The sequence below is a fragment of the Folsomia candida genome, unplaced genomic scaffold (genome assembly GCF_002217175.1).
Source record: "Folsomia candida strain VU population unplaced genomic scaffold, ASM221717v1 Fcan01_Sc017, whole genome shotgun sequence".
In the NCBI taxonomy this organism is placed as follows: domain Eukaryota; kingdom Metazoa; phylum Arthropoda; class Collembola; order Entomobryomorpha; family Isotomidae; genus Folsomia; species Folsomia candida.
In genome coordinates this window covers 3,506,597-3,531,600 of record NW_019091209.1, presented here as the reverse complement: position 1 = coordinate 3,531,600, position 25,004 = coordinate 3,506,597, and the positions used below count along the sequence as shown (strand labels likewise).

At 39.8% G+C, this 25,004-nt stretch overlaps 2 protein-coding genes across 3 annotated transcripts; one reads left to right on the top strand and one right to left on the bottom strand.

The window, feature by feature from the left end:
- The first annotated feature begins 14,020 nt into the window (after positions 1-14,020).
- Positions 14,021-22,098, top strand: LOC110856669 (endoribonuclease dcr-1). The gene is made up of 27 exons (XM_022105165.2): positions 14,021-14,322; positions 14,392-14,442; positions 14,534-14,601; positions 14,702-14,817; positions 14,898-15,078; positions 15,166-15,485; positions 15,563-15,834; positions 15,916-16,189; positions 16,259-16,346; positions 16,430-16,557; positions 16,669-16,805; positions 17,095-17,344; positions 17,436-17,565; positions 17,639-17,866; positions 17,964-18,128; positions 18,210-18,441; positions 18,513-18,688; positions 18,762-18,956; positions 19,042-19,282; positions 19,357-19,671; positions 19,756-19,844; positions 19,916-20,649; positions 20,733-20,842; positions 20,930-21,150; positions 21,260-21,425; positions 21,520-21,601; positions 21,679-22,098. The coding sequence occupies exons 2-27, from the start codon at positions 14,403-14,405 to the stop codon at positions 21,845-21,847; spliced, it is 5,127 nt and encodes a 1,708-aa protein (XP_021960857.1). The 5' UTR covers positions 14,021-14,322; positions 14,392-14,402; the 3' UTR covers positions 21,848-22,098.
- LOC110856670 (hexosaminidase D) lies at positions 22,030-24,953 on the bottom strand. 2 transcript variants are annotated; one of them, XM_035857350.1, is made up of 6 exons: positions 24,716-24,953; positions 24,108-24,629; positions 23,574-24,006; positions 23,070-23,500; positions 22,625-22,988; positions 22,030-22,290 (listed from the first exon to the last, which is right to left on the bottom strand). In XM_035857350.1, exons 2-5 carry the CDS (start codon positions 24,579-24,581, stop codon positions 22,662-22,664), a joined length of 1,665 nt encoding a protein of 554 aa, XP_035713243.1. In that variant the 5' UTR covers positions 24,582-24,629; positions 24,716-24,953; the 3' UTR covers positions 22,030-22,290; positions 22,625-22,661. The 2 variants fall into 2 exon arrangements, with proteins under 2 accessions (XP_035713243.1, XP_021960858.1); XM_022105166.2 differs by lacking the exon at positions 22,030-22,290 and having other exon boundaries at positions 22,359-22,988; positions 24,716-24,926.
- Between the last annotated feature and the right edge of the window lie 51 nt (positions 24,954-25,004).

Sequence of the window (25,004 nt, the reverse complement as noted above, 5' to 3'; positions counted from 1 at the left end):
GTGGGGATAACTGCAGCGCGAGACTAGAGTTTTATACGCCATAGAAATATATTTATGTATGTACATACACACATTTCCACGTGAAATGGTGCAATAAATGTGTAATGTGTGGTGAGTTTATTTTCCTCAAATAACCTATAACACTACATCCGCAGGTAGTAGTAGCATAATCGTCCCTTCAGTCCTGGGAAGTACCACATCACATCACGTGGGTGGTGGTTAGTTTGGTGCCTCACTTGTCCCAAGTATGAAATATCTCATTCATAATTTTCTCGGATAAAGACTTAATTGTCCTGCCCGACAACTTGATATTTCGCATACTCGACTTCCTTCCTCTTACCGATAAGAAGGAGCCCTTGTTTCTGCGGTAATGATGTCAAACACAAAGTAGCCGCATTCCAACAATAAAATGGTCAATTCACCAATTTCCTCCCACAAATACAGGGAAAAGCAAAAATAAACTGCACGCTTTGTCTGTAAAAATGCTCTTAAACAATTTAACTCTGATGATCTGGGGTCGGTTCTCTGGAAATAAGTTTCCTTTAAAATGCTTCTTTTAGGCGATGCAGGTTTGAAATCGCGGCGGGTGGGTCAAACTAGTCGAAAAGTTGTGGCGTGCCTTTGTGCGAATGCAGTCACTCGGAAACCACTTCATATGGTGCGCCTTTGCGGCAGGAGAGTACGTAAATGAGGCAAGATTTCTTGTTGACACGGTCTCACTGACACCAAAGAGTCCGACATTTGACAACCCATAATGAGACTAATTGACAAGGAAAGAAGAAGAAGTCGGTAATAATATTGCCTAATTATCATTAACTGAGAACAAGCTTTTGACTCCGCACTCACTCACTCTCATGGTTTCCTGCCTTCCTCCAGGAATCACTTCACTCACTCCGCACCACACCGTTTCATTCAGGCTGAACCGTTTTACAGGAGATATTCCAAAATTCTAATAACCGAAGAAGAGTCGGCATGACATAAATGTCATTCATTCATGTAACTTTCCTGGGACTGCATCCTGTCATAATTTAAAGCGTAAAGCAACTAACCTGCGACACAGACTACAGTTTTCTATCATCACTGCTATGTAGTTTTGCAATCGAATAACGCCTGCAAAAGTTACGTAGACAGGTCATGGGTAAAGTAACGGAGGTTATCATCATTCCACCGTGCTTATCTGCTTATTAGGACGGAATAACGAAACACCAACATCCAACTCGTACCTCACGCACTGAGACCAACGTCCACGAACAGGAAGAAGAAGAAGATGAGCAAACCAAAAGAGAAATTATGTTCCAAACCTCGTCGTACGTACCGATGGTCCAAAACAGTGAACTTCTGTGGTGGTGGTGATGATGGTAAATGTTTTCCAGGAAGTGGAAATCATCAGAGTAATTCATTAAGCAGTCCCCCTCTCAGAATCTTAGCATATCAACAGGCAATAAACAAAAGCAAGCTGACACGCGGAGTAAAGTCAACATTGGAGTTGACTCACTTTACGCATTATGTATGTATGTATTTATTATTACGTGTACTACTTATACTTTCTGGGTTTCGCCAGCCCTGTGCCAAAGGAACCAAAGAATTAAAGAACAAGGAAAGCAGAGGAAACGAGGACGACACGACATTGCAAAAACAAAAAGAACGTTCCTCTCCTCCACATCGACATCTTTTTACTTATTACTCTTTCTCCTATTAACTTAAATAACCCCGTAATCTCGTCATCGCTCACATAATAACGCGAGACTAAAGCAAATTTCCTCACCGGCGTATGTTTTACACTCCTATTTGTCCAATAACAAGAACAGGGGAAGGCAAGGAATCGTCGTCGTAAATCACGAGTCTTTATTTCAACTCTTCTGCTGCTTCTGCTTTCAAAATTTGGTGCTGCTGCTCCGATTTTGAACCGTAAGTAAGTAAGTAACGCAGCCAAGTAGGTGTTGTTAAACAAGCAATATTACATGAATGGTGGGTAGTATCATACGATAACAGATTAATGACAGTAGTTAAACTTATTAGCCCAACCAGCTCGTCGTCTCACTCACTCGGCAGCAGAAAAGTCGTCTCAATTCCAATTTCTTCTCGAGCTCACTCGTCGGATGAATCCTCTCGTCTCAAGTTTCAGCTCGGTGCGTCCTCACCGTGATTCATCTCAGTTTCCCTTTTTCCTCATCATTTACTACCAGCAACGAGGAATAGGAGTAGCAGTAGGATAATAGCCATGTAAGTATTTACCCGTTCCTCAGTCAAAATGAGCCTGATTTTAAAAGTGAAACAAATTTCTTGGCAGTTGGTCAGAAAGGAAACTCATTTTACACATCTTCACAAAATCAACCATGAATGATTACGCTAATTGAAGTGCACTTTCTGAAAGTATCGATGTATTTACTCCCGGGCTATAAATACTACTACAAATATACCAAGAAACTCCGTTATTTATATGGATCTGCAGGGTAAAAAAGTAAAACCTTGCCAAAAACCAACCAACCAATCACTGTGTAAATAAGTATTGACAAAAATATGAAATTTTTAAGTGATCGATTCAATTAGTGGGGAGAATTTTCAGGAAAGTAATTAAGCCAGGGAAGTCTGTGTACATACATATTATGCGTTTCCGCAATGTTTGCGCTTCCTCTGTCTTTAATCAATTACCACGAACGAAACCAACCCGGCTACACGTTTTCAGAGCGTCAGCTAATATTTGACTTGGAGAAATATGAACGAATGGATTAAAATAAATTAATCAATTACCCACCACCACGAGCAGCAGCTCTTCGCAGAAAAAGGTTGTTATACTGGTAAAAATGCGGAACAATAGTTGATCTGCACTTAATTAATGGGTTGTGTTTGCTAATACTGATAATTAAATTGAAACATTCCTCAATCAAAATTGACACTGCGTCAATTTGTCGAGAACTGCTTGACTTCGGGTCTCAATCACTCTTAGCAAATATTTAAAACCTAAGCCTTGCATAAATACATTTTGGGCTACATAGATTAAACTGTGACTCATAGTGCACTAGACCTGAAATCTGAGATCAACTCTCAGATTTTAAAAATTTTCTTCCCTAAATTAAGGTCCCAACGTATCTGCGACTTTTTTCCGATCACTTATCAACCTCATGGAATCGTATCCATTTGGTAGCGAAGTTTACTATTTGCCTAATGCCCTAACAAGAGATGAGTTTAAAAAGTGGACAATGGGCCAAGGTTTTGGCAGTGGTTCGTTCATTTCATTCGTTCCCCTGATTTCTTCCGGGATGGAAAAAAATGAATGAGAATAATGCCGATGAAAGTGCACACACAGGGAGAACCAACAAGTACACACATGGCGTGGCGTGGCGTGGTTCAGTGGACGAGGGGCTTCTCTGGTGAAGGTTATATTTGTAGAGGGAAAGGGTTCGTTCGTTCGCTGGTTGGTTCGGTGTGTGGGATTGTTGTGCAAATATTTGTAGACGTTCAGCTCTCCAGAAAATAAAGTCTAACTGAACGGCAGTGAGATGGAAAGTGAAGATCGGTTTGATATTGCGCTCTTCAGCTTTGATGGAAATTAGTAATGACTTTAACAATTAGTTAAACATGAACAAATGGCCTATTCCCGTCCTTCCGCTTGCAACCGACATTAATCTCAAAGGAATTGTCTCATATCATCCGTCCGTCCGTTCGTTCTTCCTTCTCCGTCGTCGCCACCACTGATTGTCCTCCTCCAAACCGATTCAATCTGGGGAGACTTGTTGTAACTGAATCCCGTCCAAATTTCGCATGTCGTCGCGAAATTTCGACTGGATATGTAAAACGCCACCGACCCTATTAATTTATTCCTATCGTATCGTTGCATCATTATGTAAAATCAAAACAACCGAGTGCAAGGATATTATTTATGTATACGACGAGTGGTGTGGTGTTGGTGGTTTTGTGGCCAAGAGGAGGATCAAGTTACTCGTTCACCCCGATTTAAATTTTATACCTACGACCACTACGAGTCCTGTTTGGGAGGCGAGACATGTCTGAAATCTGGGGATCCATTTATTCTTATTGCTTCCCAATCGAGTAGTGGTCGGGACGAATAAATCTGACAGTGATTTCCTCACATAGAAAATGGTTCCATAATTTCCTCCATCCGGACAGCAGCCGTGTTGACCACAAGTTGAAGACATGTCTTGAATCCCGTAATTCTCTGGAGGTGAAGAGTGAACCGTTCCAGGGCGGCTGGTGGACCACAATCAACTTCAATCATCAATACTTAATAGCGTTCCAAATACATTGTCCAGCCAGCCAGCCAGGCAGCCACCCTTCTTTAGTCTCAATTCCCAATCCCCTCTGCAGATCATCATCATCATCATCCAATGCAAGTATCACATTCCATCCAACCACAAGCACCGTGCCCTTATAAATACGTACGTAAACATACACACGCCATGTATCCGTCGTCCTGTGGAGAGCAGAATCTTTTCAAGCGTCTCAATCCCTGGCGGAGAAGAACATTAGGTTTGGGTGGGAGAATAATTTGAGGGGATAGTTTCCACTGCCATGCTCCCCAACTCCCCCGTGGGACTAGGTATCTCCTCCAGTTGGCGTAATTATCGGGGATAAGTTTCCGAAAACTGGGAGCATTTTAGGCGAAAATGCGTCTCATTTTCATGAATAGCTGGTCTATTCCTCATATCTACTTCATAACGGATGGCGCAGATTGGGTTGAATTGCGTGACGTTTAATTGATAGTATTTATTATTCCTTATTGTACATATTTAGGAGTTTGTGCCTGGTGAAAGTTGAACGACGGAGATGGATGATGACACCACCACCACTTGATCGTCGTGGTGGTGGGTGACACTCTACGCGACGCATTATTGTGTAAGGCCTGAACGAAGGGAGGAAATTATAAAGGATTCATCAATATGCATGATTCTAATCACATTATATCGAGTCTCACACACTTCAGCATTCAATTATTATTGAGTTAAGTGCCATTCTCTATCCGACCCTTTGTAGTGTCCTAATCCATCTCAACACCGTCATAAATATTGGGATCCGTAGTCCGTAGTAGTGTCGAACCATATCCAGAGTGCAGGCATAAGTCCAACTGCTACATGTGTATAAATAGATGAGCACCCGACATGCTGCCCACCAACAAACTTAATCATTTATTATTAGACGCATTGTATGTATGAGTCTGTAAAATTGTGAGATTCATTGTGCCCTTATCTGTTTCCGTTTTTGAGCCGAATCACATAACCGCCTGCGTGGCGAGATTGTAAGTACTGGGAGAAATTAAAGGGAAATTATTGTTTTCTCCAAAGCAGACCCAATCCTATTATTTGTATTTAATTTGTTGCCCTTGAATCCGGCATTGGGTAATCGTTCTGGGAAAAGGACATCCCGTCCTCACGTGGAATGATGATCAAGTGATGTGTGTGCCCACGGTCAGCCGTAGCTTACGGGGTTTTAAAGATTTATACGGACCACACACGTGTCCTCCTCCCTCGTCGCCGTGCTAATCTCTCGATTGAAATTATTTACCACAAAGATATCACCCAGCCCCGTCCACCAACCAACCAGTGTCACTCTGCCATTCGGAGAATTAAAGGTGAATGGAAATTAATTACAAAATCATTACCAAGAATGATATATAACATGGGAGATCAGATCACACATTGTGGGAATTTGAGACGTAGAAAGTCGTCACGTAAGGCAAGATTGAAGGACTCACTTTGAAAGAATCACACAACGTCGTCCGGCTGTCTATTGTAAAACCAGCCTCGTCATTGTCTGCTGTCCTTTCTTATTATTGATGGGAATGGGTGGCCAAGTGAGAATTCAACTTGTTGTCTATCTGTAACAATATCTCGCCTTCAACTAATCGGATTTCCTCCGCCTTAATCGGCAACAACTGTGCTTTCCCCCGGGTATGTCGTAGCAAGCAGTGTTGAATCAGACATTCCCACTCTCTCTTTCTCTCTCCGGCCAACAAATTGACCGGATAGCGAGAATATACAAGAGTGGCTACCACCACCCCCATCAGACCATCAGCCTGGCAAGACAGGATCATCTCTCTCCTCACAAATAATAATGGGGAATCATCCCTACGTGATTTCACACGTACATACATCGAAGGAAACCGTATAGACGACCGAAGTCGCTGCTTTTGGAACCACTTTGGCGCAACCCATGTGGAACGCGAACGCTCTGGCATTCTCAGAAAAATGATCGTTTCACCCGACAAGGGAATTGAGCAAGAAATTGGAAACTTGACTGCGCACTAATTTCCTCATCCTCGTCACTACATAGTTTTCACACACAAAAAGGTTGCCATCCTGGTGTTGCTAAAGTGCTCCCATCATTAACTAAACCTTGTCAATTAACCGTTTTCTCTTCTCTTTTCGACTTTTCTTATGGGGTGTCATGCGCACCCTGAAGGAACGCGGCCGTCATCCCATTGTGCACACATTTATCCAATTATCATAGTTTGCATTAACTTGATCCAAATTAAGCTGGCGGTTGCTTTTTTGGTGGAGTAAACTTGAAAGAAAGTGGGGTCGATTTGTGTAAGGGTTCGTTCCTATGCGATATATACGTACTTTTGCGAGGGGAATGCCGAGGCTGAGCTTAGCACGGCCTGTGGCAGGCATTATATTTCTATCACGGATATGAAGAATGGGAGAAGAAAGCTGGGAGCAAAGGATTTTTTAGACTCGGAGAGTGATGGACTTAATGGAATACGGCGATGTCAATTAAGTAAGTGCGGCAGGGATTTAATGTGTTGTAGGATTGGAGACAAAGAAAGGAAGGGATTTTGGACACGAGGAGGAGCAGAACGAATGGAAGAAGGAATGAAAACACTAATTCTGTTCTAAAAAAGAGTTGTGTGAAAAATGAGACAGTTGAATCTTTTTCTTCCTCTCTAAAAGCGAATTAAAATCCGCTCTGGAAAAGATTCCATTCCTCGTCTAACTTCTTCTCCACCAATTTCTCCTCCTCCTCCTTCTCCCTCCACTCATCCATGGTTCGAATTAGAGGAGAGAAAAAATATATTGCAGTGGATAAAACCCGTTTCCAAACTGAGTGGTAGGGTCGGCCTTGGCCAAGTTGGAGTAAAACGCGTGTTATCAATGTACATATGTATATCGCCGAGCAGTCAGTGTCTCGTATCCGTTTTAGTCATCCGTTTTATAAATCCGGGTGACTAATGGTGCAAATAGCACCAACCAAACCAAGGAGCAGGTCTTGGTTCGAGATGTGTTGTGACATTTGCTGGATATATTTTTAAGCGGAATTAGAGTAAGATTTAGCAGGAGATTTGCCCGAGAAGCGTGGGTGAGATGCATGGAACAATGAATGAAGGCATGTCAATCTGAGTAGGTTGACATGTCTTTTTTGTCCTGGATGGAGGACGACCGACGAAGGGGTCGGGTTGTCCCGTGGTGGATAAGACGTGCCGAGGATGAGCAGGGAATAGTAATGGGAGGCAATGGGAGTCCTAATTAAACGAGTTTAAACGCCCCATTAGCTGCATTCGAATCAAATGAGAGAATATATCGGGCAGAGGATTTTTTGTGTCCCACGAAATGCAGAGATAAAGTCTTGTGTTTGCTCACCCAGAAAATGGAACCATCGCTCTCTCTCTGTAATTCCTGTCTGGAAGAAGAAGACTTGGCCTTTCTTCTAAAAGTATCGTATCGTCGTCGTCGTCCTACGAGTGGCAACCCGTGAATCTGTCCGACACGTCTTTCTCGGTATTAAGAAAGAAACAAACCTGCTGCGGTTCTTGAAAAGCTTCATCCCTTTTACCTTTTACTCCTGCATTAACTAAGTATGTAACTGGGTTCCCATGGCAACTGTACGCTATATAACCCACCCAGCCACCCACCCACCTCGCGTCCGTTCATCCGTCTTGGCGTAACAGCATCATCCTCCAAAACCAGCTTTAAACTTCTTCACGACCAGATTGACTTGACTTCATCTGGAGAAAGAGAAAGAGCGAGAGAGGCCACCGAATAGAGAGGAGTTTAACCAACCGGGCATCCCCGGATTCAGGCTCAAGTAGAACCATGGTTTAAGTCGTGGTGGTAGTTCTGGTGGTGGTGGGAGAGAAGAAGATGCCAGGCTTGAGATAAAGATTTGGCTCGGACTCAAATTAGTAGAGCAATCAAGGTTTAATTGTCCTTGTAAATGTTGCTCGGTAGTAGTCACGCAGATTTAAGACTTCTTCTCTTCCTCCACCACCACACAATGCGCTCCTATTATTTCAACTACGATGCCAGCCACCACGGTACGAGACTCATCCTTTGCTAACTATGTGGACCTCATTAATCTTGTTCGTTGTAATCGTGCCTGTTCTCCGATAAAGATCTTGGTAAATACGTTTAACTCCGACTTAAGAAACACTTGGGTCCAAACCCATTTGTAATGTATCAAATCCTTCTGCTAACAATTTCCCATTATCTGCCGGTCCCCCACCACCGACGCTGCACAAATTGGTAGTACAGTACAATTCTTAATACTCCGGAGATATCCATGTATCCACATGTATATATGTGCAAGGCAACATCTACCTTTTAGGGTACAACTCTTGAGACAAGCTAATTATTCATAGATTAGCAACACATATGAGATTACGTGCTCAGTTATGTAATAAATGTATGTAATTAGATATTTTTATGTGGACATGGAAGATGCAGAATGATTTTCTGTACTCGCTAAAACATGACTATGTGTAAATTCTTGACACTTTTTTTGGAAAAACTGACATCATTATTTCGCCCTGAGAATGGCCGTTGGTGGGGGGAGCACCTGAGCACCAACCAAAAAGAAAGCCTCACACACGGTCCTACAAAGAGTGAGAAAAGTGTCACAAATATTTATTGAGCGTTTTTCCTCCGCATCATAATCCATTTTGGAGAAGGTGAAAGTGGTGGTGGTGGAAAAAGCGATTTTCCATTCTCCTCCTCATCTCATTCGAAAGAATAACGACGAAAAGTTTAGTTTAGGCGGATGAAAATTTTGTGAAAATACGTGGCTGCAAGGACGACAATTCCACTTAAAAATGGGTGCCAGCTTTCATAGACTCCCCGATTATGCAAAAAGGCCGTAAATCTTCATGGGAAAGGAACATACGTGTGAAAAGTGGGGTAAAGAGGGTGTGGGTTCTTCTAAGCACATTATTATATACATTTGTCGGAGTCAGGCTGAGTGAGTGAGAGGAAAATCACTGCCGAACGGCCTGGTTGGCTGGCTTGGCTGAGTGGTTGTGCATTTAGGGATTGAGAGAGATGATTGAACCAGGAGTCGGAGTCGCATGAAACACTGCATAAAAAATGCATTTCTCCATCAAAGGGTGCCTGCTTTTCCACCAAAAATGTGAGCTGGTGCATTAAGTACATTAGGACAGCGACGGATGAGGATTCAGATTGAGTACGTGAGATAGTCAGGCAGGTGGTGGTGGTCGTAGTAGATTGCTTCCGTCCTGCCTTTCCTTTCTCTCTGCCTCCTTTCTCTCCCTCCTCTCCAACGCCAAACTGACAGGGACGAAATCTCAAAAAATCGGGATCCCTGAGTCCTCTCAGGCTCCTTCTCGTTGTATAATTATGCACAAAAAAAGTAAGACAACGTCACAATCTGATCTCCTACTCAATTTTTATTAAAATCAACATTAAAAAAGCTAAAATCTTAAATGCGACCAAAACCTTGTAGTAGTTAATTTCCCTAATTTCTGCTTATATATTAAAGCACGGTTGTGCCGTAACGTAACAATGCTACATAAATAGCATTGCATAATACCGTGTTTTGTGGATTAAGGAGAATTTATATAACTCCTTATACGTAACAGAGCAGCAGTCATTCTTCGTGGCCCATTATCATCTCGCTTTCTCTGCAGCAGGACCGCCTTTCAATTAGGAGACGTCTTCCTCTCCTTCTCAAATTCAGTATGAGACGAGATGCACGAGAGAGGCAGCCTTTTACATAAGTAGCTCTTTCTCTCTCTCTCTGGTGGAAAGTTATTTAAGAAGCTTTTTTTGCTAGATACACCACCCCGGGAGGTAGACAGGCTTCCATCATCGACAGGTGCTCTCTGTTGTTGGCTTGGCTTGGCTGATGCATTATTGTCTTTTCTCCAACTTAAAGGGGTAGATATACTAGCAGCAAACTTTCTCCTGCGAGTAGTTTCCAAGTATATCCGTGTACTTGTTGGATAATACCTCTTGACGGATTTGGATCAAGAAAGACAAAGTTGTGACAAGTATCCAGCAGCTCTTTGAAGGATGGATTTACTCGAAGGACACACAAAACAGTAGGCTCACCGATCCCTCCCCTCCAGTAGTGAGGACTATCTATCTACACTGCTCCCTGAAGGTAAATGTGGTGCCACTACTGTTTGGAAATGTGGAGTTGTGGGAAAGCAATTGGATGGATCCCGAGGAAGGGCTCATGATTAATTAAATTCTAGTTTGCTCTCCCCGTTGTCTCTCCATCCGCTGGCATGTAACGTAACCCGTCCTCCTCTGGTTAGTATGTAATGATCCCGACTGTATCTCTTCCTAAGACTTCTGGAGAGGAAAGTAAATACCTGGAATATAATGACTCGAAGGAGACAAATATCCTTTGTGTCAATTTATCTTGGAAAGATTTAAGCTAATTAAGAGACAATTACGATGGGAATTTGACGAGGTTCAGAGCTCAGAGCTCATTAATGATTCTGTAAATGATTTCCAGACTGAGGAGAAAGCCCAGCTCAGCAACTGTCTTCCTCTCAACTTAAGCCACGCCACTTTGCCTCCCACCCACCCACTCTCGCCCGGCTCACTCACTCAACGACGACGACAACGCACGGTGGGAAACCTTATCTAATCCATATTATGTTCCCGAGGAGGAGACTTTTGGTCCTCGGAAAGAGTGAAATAATGTAGAAGCATGAGATCCAGTCTCCCTTTCGCTTATCCCGTGTGCATTGTGATTCTGATACAACTATGCGATATCTATTCACAGTTTTTTTTATATTTTTTTCCTCCTCCTCCTCCTCCCTTCTTACATATTATTTCGGAAAGAAGAAGTGGAAAGAGGCGAGCACTGGGCACATTTTGCTCCGAGTCTTTTCCCCTGTTTAAAAATTGAGAAGGTCTGGCAATGATTAGATTCCAATTTTAAGGAGCCCCAAGATAGAGTGAAGCGGCACTTATGCTGCACCATTAGTATTTCCTCTACCGGAGAGAGAGCTAGCTATGCATCGGGGCTGGAATGGAAGAAAACTGCGAGGAAGGAAGGAAAGCATTACGGCATGGTTGGAATTATATCAGACCACTTGAGTAGTATGTTTCCTCCTAAATTGTAAAGTATGGAGGAGCAGAAGAATAGGAGGATGGAATACGGAGAAAGAACGAGAGATCTGCGAGGAGGTGGAGCGGGTTGCTGCTGGGGGAAAGAAGTTGGATTAAGGAAAGACAACAAGAAGAAGAAGAAGAAGGGAGGAAGAAGATGGAGTCGAATCAAGTCGCCATTTATAAACGATGCGATTTACTTTGTGTGGAGAGAGAACAAAATTGGAAGGGGTATTTGAGTTTATTTGTGCGGAGAGAAAGCAGTTTTGTGGTGATGCTCTGGCTAAATTTTGGCCCACTGGGGAATTTCGGTTCATATCTTGGGTTTTCTTCTTCATCCAATATTCATCACCTCTGATACGGACTCGGTCTAAGTTTTTCATGGCTTGGATGGAATTTTAAATAAATTGTGGGAGAAAATCTAATGACTGTCGGGAAAGGCTATCCGCACCACTCCTCCAACTCATCTTTATGCCTTCTTCTTCTCATGCATGCCCGCAGTCCCCGTCGGGCTCTTCCCTTCAAGTGCTTCACCATTTTGTAAAATTCATATCACTTCATAAGCTCAAATTTCAGACCGCAGCATCCAATCCACAAACACGCCCGACCGACGCACGTCGCCATATTCCCATTATCTCTTCATCCTCCAACCAACCAACAAACTTTACACTTTCTCCAGTTCCCATTCACCTGTTCGTACACAAATTTCACCCACCTCCACAAAAATACGTACTTTTCTCTATTATGTCACACAATTTATTTCATTATTACGACTCGATGAACACGTAAGAAAAACGTCCCTGTAAAATAATGAATTCCCGATTTGCCATTAACAACTCCATCATTGCCAAGTATGAGTCGGACTGAATAATATAATCGTAATAATAATGATGTGATGCAATTATGGTGTGTCTTTAGGAGTATGATGGTTTGGTTTGCATGCACGCTTTTACAATTTCACATCACCACACGAATACTTCCCTACATGCATTTCACCAACAAACAAGTCATGATTTTAGATTGCTTCATTGCTCGGATTGGATTTTGCAGTGGTTTCCTTCCTCCAAATGTCAGTCTTAAATGGCTTCATAACTTATGAAGCCATAATTTTAATGCGACATGATTCCTGAATTTGTCTCCGTATGTAATGTGCCGTTGATGAGGAGGAGGAGGACCGACGTGGCGAATATGGTGTTGCATTGTCGCGTATCCGTTTGCAACAAGCGATTAAATTACAGTTGGATGGATTCCGTTTAAAATCATTTGCGGGTCTGTGTCAGTAATTGCATCCCAATTTAATGGTCATAAATCCAATTTGTGTGCGAGGCTGTGATGTATGTATGAAAGGGATGTGTTTGCCTTTGACAAGGCCGGACCGACGGGGAAGCGACCCATGGACGAGAAGGGTGCATACGAAAACAGTCTAATTATTGACGTGTGTTCACTTCACCGTGAAAAAATGTCATGGTCCTCGCACCGATAAATCAGCTCCAGATGCTCTCATGAATGAACATGAAATAATCAATCCCGGCGGATGATATCTAATTTCCTTTCCTCGCCCCCAACTTGTTGTTCCCTAATTGTCAGTAATAATAGCAATAATAATGATAAGCCAGCGACAACGACACGGGGGGCGGCTCAGGCGGGATTCACACTTTTTACCAACCAAGGAAAGAATTTTGCAACCCAATTAGCCAACTTTCTTCTCTTCCATTTGAGAAGTCAGGAATTAAAAAGTGTGTAAGAAATTGACCTAGAAAAGAAGTTATTTCACAGAAATATAATAATGCTTGATTGTAAAGTGATGATAAAAGTGGAATAAAAATGCATACCTAAATTTATTTAACACAAATTTCCAAGAAACGTTTTCAGTAAAAAAACACCAGGTATCGATTCTGGAATTATGATACGATCTAGAAAAAAATTATGAAATTTAATCCAACATAAATTTAATTACTTGCATGATGCAAGTGAAATCAAGGAAAAAGTAGACGGGAAAGTTGAGACTAGTTAAAAGTCCAATTATACAAATAGGATTATCCATGGGGGCGAATGAGACTAGTTTCTCAAGGGCCACGGTGGCTGGTTTATTTTTGGCCAGAGTCACGACGGGAGCTCCGCACCACCCAGAGAGCCATCTTCCATGCAGCATGGACTTTGAACCTGTTCAATTCCAGCATGATTTTCATGAAATGAAAGATAAAAATCTTACATGAATTACAAAATTGCCTTATCTTTGTAAATTATGGAGCGACCAATTAATTATGATAACTGTTACGTAACAGAAGATCATTTTTCTAGCAGTAGCGGATGTAATACTATTAAAATCAGACTAAAAACATGCACGGGGAGAGCCTTTGATATGAAAAATATGATAAGTCTTCACTTCTCATGTGGGAGCGGCTAGTACCTTATCAATAAAATGTCTACACATTAACCTTAACACATCAAATTATCACAACCATAAATACATCGTTAACACATTAAATTTAACCATCACAATTAAAAATATCCCAATTCAAACCATTTGCATATGAAATTTTTGCATATGCAAATTTTGCTGAGAGGACGCATCATTGTGTGCAAATTCTGATTGGATCTTTGACGGCCCTCTCTGATTGGATCTTGGGTTTGCACGCGTCACCACGTGGAGCGAACTCGGCTCTCTTCTTCCACCACACGTGTATCTCTCATTCTCGATTCTCTTCTTGCGAGATCGTGTCATTCCACAACCGCTCTTCCAACCGGTGCCTTTTTCACGGAAAACGTTTCTTCCAAATTTGTGATAACTAGAGCTGTGATTATCTGAGTCTGCCTTGCGCATTGTCGATATTTAAATAATAGGTGAAACGTTTACTGTAGAAATTATATCTTGATTCATAATTCTGTCTCCCTGACTGAGGATCACAGAGTCTTCAACTTCCTTCTCCTGATCATCGTCTTCTGACTAGTAATAGGAAACGCTTTGGAATTACTTCCAAAAATTTCAAAGGAACAAATTTCGAAGCAGGTGAGGTTGTGGGAAAGTAAAATTTAAGATAATGAATAGGATTTAATTCACTTTTACATTATATTTCAGATTCGATTAAAATGAGCGGTATAATGGACGTGACTGACGGGCAAGAGACTGGTATGTATTAATTATATATATATTATATAATATATTACCAATATTTATTACTATCAGTTCAAGTATTTGAATTTGTTTTTTGTCGATAAAGCTTTGGCCGCAATGGCCCCACCGACTGAGGAGGAGCGTAAGAGTAAATATGAGGAGCGAGAGTACCAGGTATTTTATATATATTATATGCAATTAACTAGATGTATTCAGTGTCCATTACGCATTTGTGTTTAGCAGTTTTGTCAATTTTGTATTTAATTTATTACAGACTTACCTGTATGAATGTGCGCTGCAGAAAAATGTCATAATTTGTCTCCCCACGGGATGTGGGAAAACATTTATTGCTGTCCAAGCCATCTCGCACTATCTAAAGGAAGCAAATCAGTAAGTGTTCAGATATATAAGTAATTTAGTTTGTTTAACAATTTTTTACTGTAGTAAATTTATTATTATTATTCATTTAGAAGTGACAATATGAAGATAATGTTTATCGCATCGACCGTGCCACTTGTGCGGCAACAAGGGCGATACTTGAGAGAACATCTCGGAAATGGGTCGAACGATATTGTTGGAATCGTCACTGGCGACATAAGGCCAGAAGACTGGGATGGTAGCAAATGGAAACAAATCCTGTCCGAACACATTGTATGAATATTTTTATATTGGTTTATATATTGATGCAAATATATACTTAAGACTAGATGCTAAAGTAAAGATTGCAATTCTGTTCAGGTTTTCGCTATGACGGATCAAATTCTTCGGCAAGCTGTGGAGCGGGGACATGTTAGATGGGAGAAGGTGTCCCTTCTGGTTGTGGACGAATGTCACAACGCTACCAAAAATCATCCCATGGCGATACTAATGGGGGTTTATAGAGATGAATTTAAAACAGGGAAACGACCTGGAAAAGAGCTACCTCGAGTGATTGGCTTATCCGCAACAATTGTGGTTGGAAATTCCAAAGTGAATCGGATTGCGCAAAACATCTCTGAGATAGAAACTAGATTTTGCTCTAAGGCCGTGACATATCATGATTACCAATCAGTATCAAGGTAATGGATAAATAAATAATGCTAATATTATGTGATTTATGTGATCGTATTTACTAGTTGTATATTTTCAAATATAGATGTGCCACCCAAGCTAACATCACCCATTTGTTTTACACCCCTACATCTGAGTGGCAAATATCAGATATCGATATTACAATAAGGTTATCAGACCTTTTAATGGGTGTAATAGACAAATTGACAACCTTGGAAAAATTCCTGATTGAGAAACCTGTCAGACTAAAAAATCACAGGGACGAACAAGGGTATACCAACTTTTGGAAGCCAGAAAGCCCGATAAAAGAATTCGTGGGACATATTAAAGATATTATGGACGTTCTTGTAGAAATGGGTAAGTAATACAGAGAGTAGTTGACTCTGTCTACAATAACTCTCCAATTATAATTAATCTATTTACTACTTTTTTGGGTAGGTCCGTTCTGCGCCGAGAACGCAGTACTATACAAAATAGCGTATGTCCGCTACCAAGTCTACATAGAAAAACGAAAGCCGAACACTCTTAACAATACAATATCGAGCCAAATATTCGCCCTGCAATGGCTTGAAACTCAGTTTGAATATATTGCACGGCAGTTAAAACACTTCATGTTTTACGCGTCTCCTTCAAATTCGAATGAAAGTCACTACGTTGTAACTTTCATTACACCAAAGCTGAAAAAACTCGTTGAGGTGTTAAAGACCCAGAGGTAAGTTTGTTTTGTAGATCTATTAGTTCGTAATAATTTTATCAACTAAATGTTTTATGCTGTATATAGACCAGATATTACAAACAGCAAAGACTTCTGTGGAATCATCTTTTGCCAAAAGCGAATTACAGCACAAATGCTGTGTTACTTTTTACAGGTACAGATTTCATGCAGAGACAAAATACTGATGTATTTATTTTTATCGTTGTCTTTTACCAAAAATATGGCATGTTGTTTTAGGATCTTAGCAAATACTGCCCTGCGGAATATGGCTTCCTCAGTTGTTCTTTTGCTCTGGGAACTTCCGGAAATAATACTGGAATCACGCAGACAGTGGCCTTAAGAAAACAGACAGACGTCTTGGAAAAGTGAAATTTTATTATTATTGGCATTGTTCTTACTACATTAATAGGCAACCATATGATAATAATTGATGAGATGAGATAAGATACTGATACATGTCAATGATCAACTTTCAGTTTTCATCAAAAACGGATCAATATTCTAGCGGCGACTAAGGTGTTAGAGGAGGGATTGGACGTGCCAAGCTGCAACTTCATTTGCCGCTATGACCCAATCCTGACCTATCCGTCGTATGTTCAATCAATGGGCCGTGGTAAGCTCCCATTTTGTTTCAACATGACGAAATTTTCAATAATATAACTCAAATAAATTGAAAGTGACGAACGGTCAGGAAACGACGAGTTGAAAATTCCAATAATTTTCCCTTGTATCTTAAATCATCCACGTTCTCTGTATATCACTCACTAGTTTCTTTTAGTAATGCATTTCCGTTCTTGACTTAAAGCATTTCTGAGCTAGCATTTTATCACTCATAAATTAAATATCACACGATCGATCGTTCATTACATGATCGCCTTGCTTTATTTATCTCAAAATTTCAGCTAGACAACGGGGGGCCAACTTCTTCACCCTGCTGCCAACAGGTTCAGCAAAGGAAGAAGTGAACAAGTTGGCACAGTACGCCAGGTTCAGTGATTCGTTAAGCGAAGCCCTAATACACCAGGCGGAGCTCTCAGAGAGATATTATGACACTGAAGATAGTTCAGATTTAAATAAGATTATTCCACCATTCGTCCCTTCCAATGGACCTCAGATGATTACTGCAGGTTCATCAACTCAAATAGTGTACAGGTATTTTACTAATAATCAATCTTAAAAATTATTGAAATAATGAAATTATGCATCAAGTAAAACTTGTCTTTGGATTTTCATTTGTAATCAGATATTGTGAAGCCCTGTGTACCGACAAACTGTCAACGTTGACTCCATATGCGAAATGGATTGGGAATGATAAAGGGGAGTTCAAAGTTAAGGTTCTACTTCCTCCCAGCTCGTGTGTTAAGTTTGCAGAGGTGACTACAAATATTTACTCAATTTGCATAAATTTCTTGAAACAAAAAACATAATCACGATTGTTTTGTGCAGAGTGATTGGTACTCTAATAAGTCGGTTGCGAAAAAAGCAGCATTTTTAGAAGTTTGCAAAAAGCTCTATTATGCTGGAGCACTGCATCCGGACACGTTACTCCCAATTCCGCGATTTGTTCCCACACATTTGAGCGACTTTATTGACAACTTGGAGGACACGTTGGAGGTGCCCAAAGAAGGAAAGAAAATTGGGTCGAAAAATAGTACCAAGTGGTACAATAAAATGGTAAAGTGAAATTCTTTATGACCACTAGTATGATGTTTACTGTGAATCGGTCAATATTTATTGCATTCTGGAATGATTATTTGTCTCGTATTTTTAGATTCCTCGTGAATTTCTAAAGTCGGAAACAAATGATCTTCGTGTATACCTAATTGAAATCAAAGTGGAAGAACATTTCACTACGGATAAAGACACTAAATCGCTCTATGATTTTGATAATCATAATTTCTCCTTTGGAATTATCACGGCCGCGGATTTGAGTAAAGTAAGAGTACAGCTTATAAGAGTTGCTATTCTGAATAGCTAATAATTTTTCTCCACTAATATTAAATATTCTCCACAACAGGTACCAGACTTTCTCTTATTTTCTAGAGATGGGAACTTCCGCGTGCATCTTGAGAAAGTTGAAATTTATGAGGACGGAATTGCTACGAACATTTCAGGCGATAAGCTGGAGAATATTAAAATATTTCAGAACTTATTGTTCTGTAATGATCCAGAATTATTGCATTTTACAAATCTGGTTTTTTCTGATGCTGTTGAGAATCCGTACTTTATTGCTCCTCTTCAAAGAAACGGTTCGTTATTTTATATTCAATTATTTGTTTTTATTCTTCATTTTAGAATGAATGAATCGTTATTCTTGCAGAACGAGGCAATATGGAATTGGCGTTACGTATTATTACTAGTATGCAAAATGGGCAAAGTGTCAACTATAAGGAAGAAATATCTATGGCTGACCGCAGGGAAAAATTATTTGCACCAGAAAACTTTAGTAATGCATTAGTCATTCCCAGTTATTCTCCAAGTCATCATGAGCGGCAGGTATTACTATTTAATAAATAAATATGTGTGTGTATGAGGTCGGAACAGTAATGTTTAATTTTACATTTTATAGAAGTATTGCATTCTGGCTTTGGATCCTTCCCGTAGTTCAAAGTCTTCATTCGACTCTCCAAAGTTTGATAGTTTTGTAACATATTACAAAGAAAAACATGGGATTGTCATCGTTAACAAAGATGACCCATTGTTAAAAGCGAAGCCAATTTCCAAACAATTGAATTACTTAGTAGCTAAATACGATTCTTGGAAGGTACGTATTATATGCATAAGCTGAACACACCACAAACAATTAGTGTATTTGAGATAAGAATAGTTAATATTTTGTTTTCATTCAGATGACTGCGGAAGAAAGGCGAGATGGGAAACATTCTTCATCTATTGTATTTCTCATTGCGGAATTGATGAGAACTCATCCTTTGCCTGCGACCTTATTCGTCCAATCAAAGCTGCTTCCCTCTTGCATGCATCGCGTCTTTAGACTCCTCCTTGCTCACGACATTCAATCCTCGGTGAAGAATTTTCTTCAAATGCGCGACGACGATTTGACGTTCTTCAACAAGCAACGACACGAGGAAGGTATGAAAACGTTAAGCCCATACTTGATATCAATAATTACGTATAATACGATGAACCCTATGTTTTTCGTCTAGAGCTCCAAAATTTGAATCAAAGTACAAAGGAGAAAGCGATATTCTCTATGAATCTTGGGAACATGATACCCGACGTTACTAAATCACGTGATGTTGAAGTCAAACAAACTTCGGACAAATCTACCATCCCTCGAGATGAAATGACGCTCTTTTCTTTGAAAAGAAAATTGCATTGGGTTGAGATAGAATATATTCATCCAAAAAATATAAAACGTACTGACTTAGAGGATCCATATCTAAGCGATGATGACGATGAAGAAATGGCTGAGATTTCCGGTCATCCAGCAGATTCCCTTTCTACTAGAACTGGGATAGGTAAGTAAATAAGATTATAAGGCTGCCTTTCTCTTATCATTTGTAATTGCTGTGATACTAATAATATTCTATATATATTCGCAGAATTAATTTCAAGCAGCCAAGTTCCTTTAACAAGTTTCGATGCATATAATGACGCTCCAGAGCAACCTCTGCTAACTTCGATTATGGAGGTAATTAGTGATTGTTCACGTAAATATTGCATCACGAGTGTTTATTTTGACTTTGACTAATATACATATAGGCAATAACGTTAGCAAATGGGCGAGATCTTCAAGATCTTGAAAAATTGGAGTTGATTGGGGACTCCGTCCTCAAACTAGTAGTCACTCTCCATATCTTCACTCATTTTTGTCAGTTTCACGAGGGTCAACTGACAGGTCTCCGAACTAAACTCATCAGCAATAAGCATCTCTACGCCATTGGAAGCAAGAAAAATCTTGGAGAATTCTTGGCTGGTGGGTTATTCGAACCTGAAAGTACTTGGCTTCCGCCTGGCAAATCTATTCCTTATAAGCTAACAAAAATGGCAGTTGAGAACGAGGTAAACTACAACGTCTTCCGACTTGCCAACCGCAATACTAGCAAAGTGATGGATGACCATTCGTCCATTTCCACCATTCCGGAAGAGGAATTAAGTGAAATTGTGAAAGATCGGGCAGAGAACTGCAAAAGAGAGATCCAAGAGCTGGGACCCACCCACACTTCGTACACCCACTCACGACTTGGAGACAAGAGTATCGCAGATTGCGTTGAAGCTCTTATTGGCGCGTATTACTTGTCCGGTGGGATCTCTGGGGCTTTGAACCTGATGAATTACATAGGCCTTCGAGCTCCAACCAACGAAAAGCCTGTTAATCAGATAATGTACCAAAACATTAAGGATTTACCTCGTTTAAAGAATGTATATCCTAAGGAACCTCAAAATTTGATTTATGGCCCTTCAGTGGATTACCTGGAGCAAGTCTTGGACTACAAGTACGTATGAATACATTACAGGAACTAAACTTTTTTGAAAAACAAAACAAAAAAACTAATCATGCTGTCATTCTTATGAGCAGGTTCAAAAATAAATGGATCATTGTGGAAGCTTTTACACATCCTTCGTACACGCATAATGGCTCAACAAATGCATATCAGCGTTTGGAATTCTTGGGAGATGCTGTGTTAGGTACAGAGCTATCTTGCTTTTTAAGCCTACTTATTTTAATCAAAGTAATGTATGTATATGTGTATAAGTTGAATATTTTTTGTTCAGATTTCCTCGTGACCCATCATATATACAATACCCAAAAGAAAGTAACTGCGGGGTCGTTGACTGATCTGCGATCGGCCCTAGTAAACAATGTTACGTTTGGGTCTCAAGCAGTGCGTTATGGATTTCACAAGTTGCTGCTCCAATTCTCTCCTAGACTGCAAGAAAGTATTGATAAATTTGTTAAGTATCAAGAACGGAATAATCACGAGGTCTCAGATTCCGTAAGTCATGATAAAAATCAACTCCAGCAACGAATAGAATAAACTCGCGGAAGCGGAGTGCATTGAGATATGCGTAATTATAATATATCGTTATTATTTTGTGATGCAGTTCGAACTACTGACGGACAATGATTGCGTCATGGCGGAAGACATTGACGTGCCAAAGGCACTTGGGGACATCTTTGAGTCATTGGCCGGTGCCGTATTTATAGACTCTGGAATGAGCCTAGACACCGTATGGACAGTTTTCTATCGGCTCATGAAAAATGAGATTGGTAATAGTTTACACCACATAAACAACTTTACTGAACATTACACACGTACAAACGTAAACGCGTTTTTTTAAATATAAATCGTATCCGTTTGCAGATATATTCTCTGCCAAGATTCCTCGCCAGCCCATTAGGCAACTTCATGAGGAATTTCCTACCACTAGAGGAATAGAGTTTAAGTAAAATTAACATATAATGTATTTTTATTCTATCATTTTATCAGTTAATCGCTACAAGTTGATCTGTTTGGTTCCAGTGTTGTGTCAGAAGATGCTATTGGCGCTACCACACCACAATTTATTGTTGAGCTGGTCATCTCTCGGCGCAGAAAATTCCTTGGGTGTGGAGCGACAAAGAAGAGTGCCAAAAATGCGGCGGCGAAATATGCATTAAAAGTGATACATAGTGAAAAGAAAAAGAAATGATTGGTGCATGTAAAATAGACTTAATGTTGTTATTGAGAGGAATTCAGTTATTTTTTAACGCTTTATTTTTTTAAAACTTATTTGTATTTATTTATTTTGAAAAAACTTGTCATTAGTCAAACTAAGTATTTTTTATGCAACTTTAGTCTAATAATATGTTGATGCAGAATTGTGAAGATTCATTTAAGAAACTTAAAACTTTGTATATATTTCATACAATTAAAATTAGCAAATACAGAAACGTATGTATACATTTGACGAGTGTTATCACTTTATTGCCCGGTATGCATCATTTAAGTTATTTGTCGTCGGAACAAGTCCCATTAGTTTCTACAATCGATTCCTTAATAGTCCTGCCTCTAATTTGGCATGCATCATTTAGGTTCGTTGAAGGAAATCCATTGTTCAGAATTAGTTGCAGGGTTGGGGTTCGGGGTTTCATCCTGATTATTAAACAGTTACTAAATAAACATACTGACTGCAAAATCAAGGTTTGAAATAATCAAATAAATTCGGTTCATGACTTCAGAATTGGAAAAATTTATTTTTCTTAAGAGAAATATTTCATACGACGACTCAAGATTTTAATTAGCAAAAAATGTTAGATAAACTTATATTCACATTCCTAAATAATTGGATACTCTGTGAGCGAGTGAAACAGAAGGTTGTACACAAGGAATGTCTAATAATATTATGCATAACATTTTTCTCATGATATAAATAAGCTGACTCTTTCTACAAAATGTTTATTAAAAAATACTTAGCTATCAAAATTACCTATATATGAATAAAACGGTAGGATGTATATATGCTGCTAAAGGTCTTGTACTTGGTTTTCCAGCGGCCTGCGGGGGAATGTATTCATCTCCAGTATGTTTGTCAGACCAGTGTGAACATGTTGGACTTTATTAAAGAATGGCTCAAATCTGGATGACATCCACTCATCAACGGACCACTGGGGATACAATTCCTGCAAGGCCTGAACTAGAGTCACTCGAGATCGGTCAAGGTCCACTTTTATGGAATTGATTTCTTGGAAGATAAGTTCGATGTGAGAAGGACTTGAAAAACGGTGTCGCAAATTTGATTCCTCTGCCCATCCCAAAAACACGTGTTTTTCTTTCAGCTTCTTAAAGCTTTCCTGCATATTGAAAATAATAAAATTATGTTTTGAATAAACAATAAAAACACAAAAGCAAGATGTTTATATACAAATGGTTACCTTATAAAATTCAAGTTGGATAATTTCTTGGTGGAGTATGGACCCAGGAAATTTGCAAATATTTAAAAAATTTGCACAATGCAATTTCAATGAAGTCTCCATAAGGATTTTGCTCATCGGCTGGATAGTAGGCGCAGTTAAGAGTGTCATACATGCTGCCAATGAAGGGATTGCACTGGGTAATAGTTCGCAAAAACCGGAAAAGTGATCATATCTCTGCCAACCGGTTAGAATTATGCCCTTAAATGTCAACAGTTTTTCAAAGTCTTGCATCGTTCTAAGCCATGCGTAGTGGTTTCCGAGATATAAGGTTTCGTTCACGACGGCAGAGTTTGGCTTATTGGCACCCTTGAAAGCACTACCAACCCAAACGGATTTAAAGATACGAGAATATTTTTCCCACATTGTCCGAGGTAAATGGTTTTCAATATCTATATAAAAAACATAGATATTTTAGAAAATTACAGCACTAGTTAACCAAGTAAATCTTAAAATTCATTTTACCTGGATTATAGTTCCACACAACAATTTCGACCAAGTTTCCTATTCCAGACTTTTGGATAGAAACTTCATCCAGCTTTCGAAATTCATCATCCCACATTAAAGGTTGAACTTTGTATTTATTCTTGACGTACTCCGCAATGAATGACACATGTCGCAGAAACAATTGTGATTCGTCAATCCCAATTTTGTTCATTAGCCCCGTGCACAAAGGACACTGACCAATGTGATAGACTTCATCCGATCCGATGTGAAAATATTCAATTTTTGGATGTAGGGCCATAACTTGATCTACCATGTCCTTGAGTACAATGACGGAGTCGTTATTCGTTGGACAAATTACTTGCATGTACTTGGGAACTTCACGCAATTTTTCAAATTCCGACAATTTGAGCACAAACTCCAAATGGCCAAATGTTTGAATCAAAGGAATTACCTGTAAATATATGCACAGAAATAAAATTAGTAAGTATTAGCTAAGCAGTCAAACAAAGTTGTTTGAGATACTTTTATTATTTCATATTTACTGTGACGTACCTTCAAATTGCTTGACTCTGCCAGTTCTAAAATTCTTGTAATATCATCTCGGCTGTAGGCTTCCTTATTTGAAATTAACTCGAGTTTTCCTTCATACGGGAACATATCTTCGTACTCCATGAGAACCCCGGTAGCTCCAGTCTTTGCCAGCAATGGGAACAGACTCTCAAACGCTTTGACCGTGAGAGGCATCCCTTTGAGGTCCAGGTGCACAATCTTGTGCTTCAAGTTGCCTCGTGGATCATGTTTCCACTCCGCCTCCTGCCCTTCTTGGGATGATACTTGGTCCGTTTTGCTAAAGCGTTCCTCGAACAATCTGAAACTGCTAGGCTGATGTTTGTCCACGATAATTTGACCACTATTGTCCTGACTGCTCCGCTTATTGTAGATGTACATGTAAAAATGTAAACCAACTATGATTACGGCACACGTCGCAGTTAGAAATAGAAATCGCAGCGTGTAGCTTCGACGCATCTCTGTCGCGAGGGAAGTATTTACGACATTTGGTAGAAATCCTAACTCCTGCGCCCAAAGTATGAAAAACTTTGTCAAATATCAACATAATTATTAATCAAATTCAATTCAACCCAACCAACAAAATTCCTTACCTTATAGGACAATTTCCTACCGTGAATTTAAAGAGTTGTAGCAAAACATGCAAAACATTCTACAATTGCTCAAAATGTTATTACATTTTTATTATAAATTAAACCTAAATTTAGTAATTAAAGTTGAAGTTTTTACTAAATTTATACACTTGAACGAACTTTTTGAATGCATATATTTTGGAACCAGCAGCGCGAGGAAGTCGACTGGAGTTGGTGCTTTTGACTTCGGAAGTTGGTGCCAATTATGCCAATTTATTCAAGTTTACGCCAATTATTTATGACATGATAC

Coding starts and splice junctions, on each gene's coding strand:
- LOC110856670 (XM_035857350.1), bottom strand. CDS start 24,581: ATGCGTCGAAGCTACACGCTGCGATTTCTATTTCTAACTGCGACGTGT. Junction 24,007..24,107: donor CAGAGTCAAGCAATTTGAAG/GTACGTCACAGT, acceptor ATATATTTACAG/GTAATTCCTTTGATTCAAAC. Junction 22,989..23,069: donor TCCAACTTGAATTTTATAAG/GTAACCATTTGT, acceptor TTCAATATGCAG/GAAAGCTTTAAGAAGCTGAA.
- LOC110856669 (XM_022105165.2), top strand. CDS start 14,403: ATGAGCGGTATAATGGACGTGACTGACGGGCAAGAGACTG. Junction 15,079..15,165: donor AAATCCTGTCCGAACACATT/GTATGAATATTT, acceptor AATTCTGTTCAG/GTTTTCGCTATGACGGATCA. Junction 15,486..15,562: donor GATTACCAATCAGTATCAAG/GTAATGGATAAA, acceptor TTTCAAATATAG/ATGTGCCACCCAAGCTAACA.